Source organism: Trichinella spiralis (genome assembly GCF_000181795.1).
Source record: "Trichinella spiralis strain ISS 195 chromosome Unknown Scfld6, whole genome shotgun sequence".
Lineage (NCBI taxonomy): Eukaryota > Metazoa > Nematoda > Enoplea > Trichinellida > Trichinellidae > Trichinella > Trichinella spiralis.
Window position 1 is genome coordinate 2,859,493 of NW_003526945.1, and position 2,010 is coordinate 2,861,502.

A 2,010-nucleotide genomic window follows, 5' to 3' on the forward strand; every position below is an offset into this window, starting at 1 on the left:
ATAACTGCACATTCCCATTACGGTTTTCATTTTCTAAAAGCACCAGTTGATTAGCGAATAGAAGAAGAATACAACTTTGATGAAATTCGATTATTAATATTAATTAGGCTTTAGATTTAGTGATCGGTATTTGTAAATGAATAAAGTAGAAATTTGAAAGTGATCATTAGCAGTGAAAGGATGAGTTGAAAAATGAAAAAATGGAAAATTATTCTCCTTACCTTCTTCTAGCTGGCACAGTTCTTGTCGCTAAAAGGGTCTCACAATAAACTTGAATATTTTTTCTCTTCATGTCTTTGCTTTGTTTTAAAGTTAATATTTTAAAGTGTTCATTTCACGTTTAAATTTAAACTAAAACGTGTTCTCTTTAAAGGTTTTTGGCAAATCCGTTTACAATGCTCATTATGTTAATATTTATAATTTATTTTAAAAGAGTTTTTCAATTTTTGAATACTACTTTTGCAAATTCATTTCTAATTGTTATAACATGCTGATTTCCATAATATTTAAATATTTTATAATATGTGATCTCAACCCAATGATTCCAGTTGCTGAACGTTTGCTTAATGAATTTCTTCTTTAAGCATGGTTTATTGATGTGCTTCAAATACAATTGTTTCTAGCAATTCATCATTGATTTAAAAAGCGACCAATTTAAAGTAATTTGAAATAATGATGTGGGCAGGTGGTTTACCTGTAATTAATCTATTCATTGATATTTTAATTAATATTCGTAAATAAGAAAAAGAATTTATTTAAACATTGGAAGACAATTTTGTGACTTCCATGTCAATGCAAACTTATTCTCTATTTATAGTTAAGTTACCGTATTGATGTTAAATTGAAAGAATATGAAACGCATTCAACACGAACTTTGGCACTCAATTTTAAATAGAATTGCATGAAATCAATCGCATTTCTATTTTACGATTCAGAATGCCAGAAGATATTTACTCATCCTCAGGGAAATCACAACCGCTGCATACCACCCGCTGTCGATTTGCAGTTTTAACAAATTCACAACACACTTGACACTGGTGTTCATTATTATATGATTTCCTGAATTCTTGAAATTTACATGCTAATTTGTATGCCTTAGATAAATTTTTTCGAAGTCACTTAACGCTTATTATGCTATTGCTATAGAAAATGAAAATGGCCATTCCGCATAATGACGACTGATAATAAGCAGCATAATGAATATTTATAACGTAGCGCAATATCTTTGCTTATCAGCTTCATTCTCAATTCTTTTAAGAGATATGTATGCAGTGGCTGTACCAAGACCTTTCCAGTGGAAAACCAGATGAACATCCATAAAACATGTATGTGATTCCGTATACGTTAGTACCAGTATTTGATCATAAGTCACTGTCAATTCGAAACGCACCAAGGAAAGTGGAAAACAGCATGCATCGCTCAAAAAATATACGAGTAAGCTATACATCTTTTAATTAAATCTTAATACAATAAGTATTATTGTTGGAATTGAGATATTGATGTCTCAGTATACTGACATACACAAATTTTAATGGAATATATTGTTATGTGAAAAATATAATCCCATTACATCAGCTTTTATGTATTTTATTCAATTTCATCTTATTTTATTAATTTTTGAATAAAACTGAGAGATTAAATCATTTACACGTTCAATTGTACTGTAACAAATAAAGAAAAGCTAGGAGCAATTCATAAGAGACTGAAAACGTTTCTTCCTTATGAAATGTAAAATTTCATTCAAAACACTATTAGAATAATTTTTTATCAATATTTATTATAATTTATGCTTTTATTCTGTGACAACTTTTTCATTTTAAAATTTTGTTTCGATGACGTTCTAATCGACAATATACGACAATAAATATACGATACGATATATACAATATACGGCAATATACGACAACAAGTACGTTTTTGTACAACGTCCGAACAGGTTTGTAGTGATTATCTCATTTTTTCTCCATCGAATGAATCATTTTCGCAAACTTAAAATTCGACTTGGAAAAA

At 28.9% G+C, this 2,010-nt stretch overlaps 1 protein-coding gene across 1 annotated transcript; it reads right to left on the bottom strand.

Moving 5' to 3' along the window:
• Positions 1-950: 950 nt before the first annotated feature.
• Positions 951-1,447, bottom strand: Tsp_10705 (hypothetical protein). The gene is made up of 2 exons (XM_003373670.1): positions 1,212-1,447; positions 951-1,059 (listed from the first exon to the last, which is right to left on the bottom strand). Exons 1-2 carry the CDS (start codon positions 1,445-1,447, stop codon positions 951-953), a joined length of 345 nt encoding a protein of 114 aa, XP_003373718.1.
• Positions 1,448-2,010: the final 563 nt, after the last annotated feature.

What these genes read in the sequence shown, in the direction of transcription:
- Tsp_10705 (XM_003373670.1), bottom strand. Translation starts at nt 1,447, where the DNA reads ATGTATAGCTTACTCGTATATTTTTTGAGCGATGCATGCTGTTTTCCA. An exon ending in AAGCAAAGATATTGCGCTAC is followed by an intron (nt 1,060 to 1,211) that starts GTTATAAATATT and finishes TCAAGAATTCAG; the next exon opens with GAAATCATATAATAATGAAC.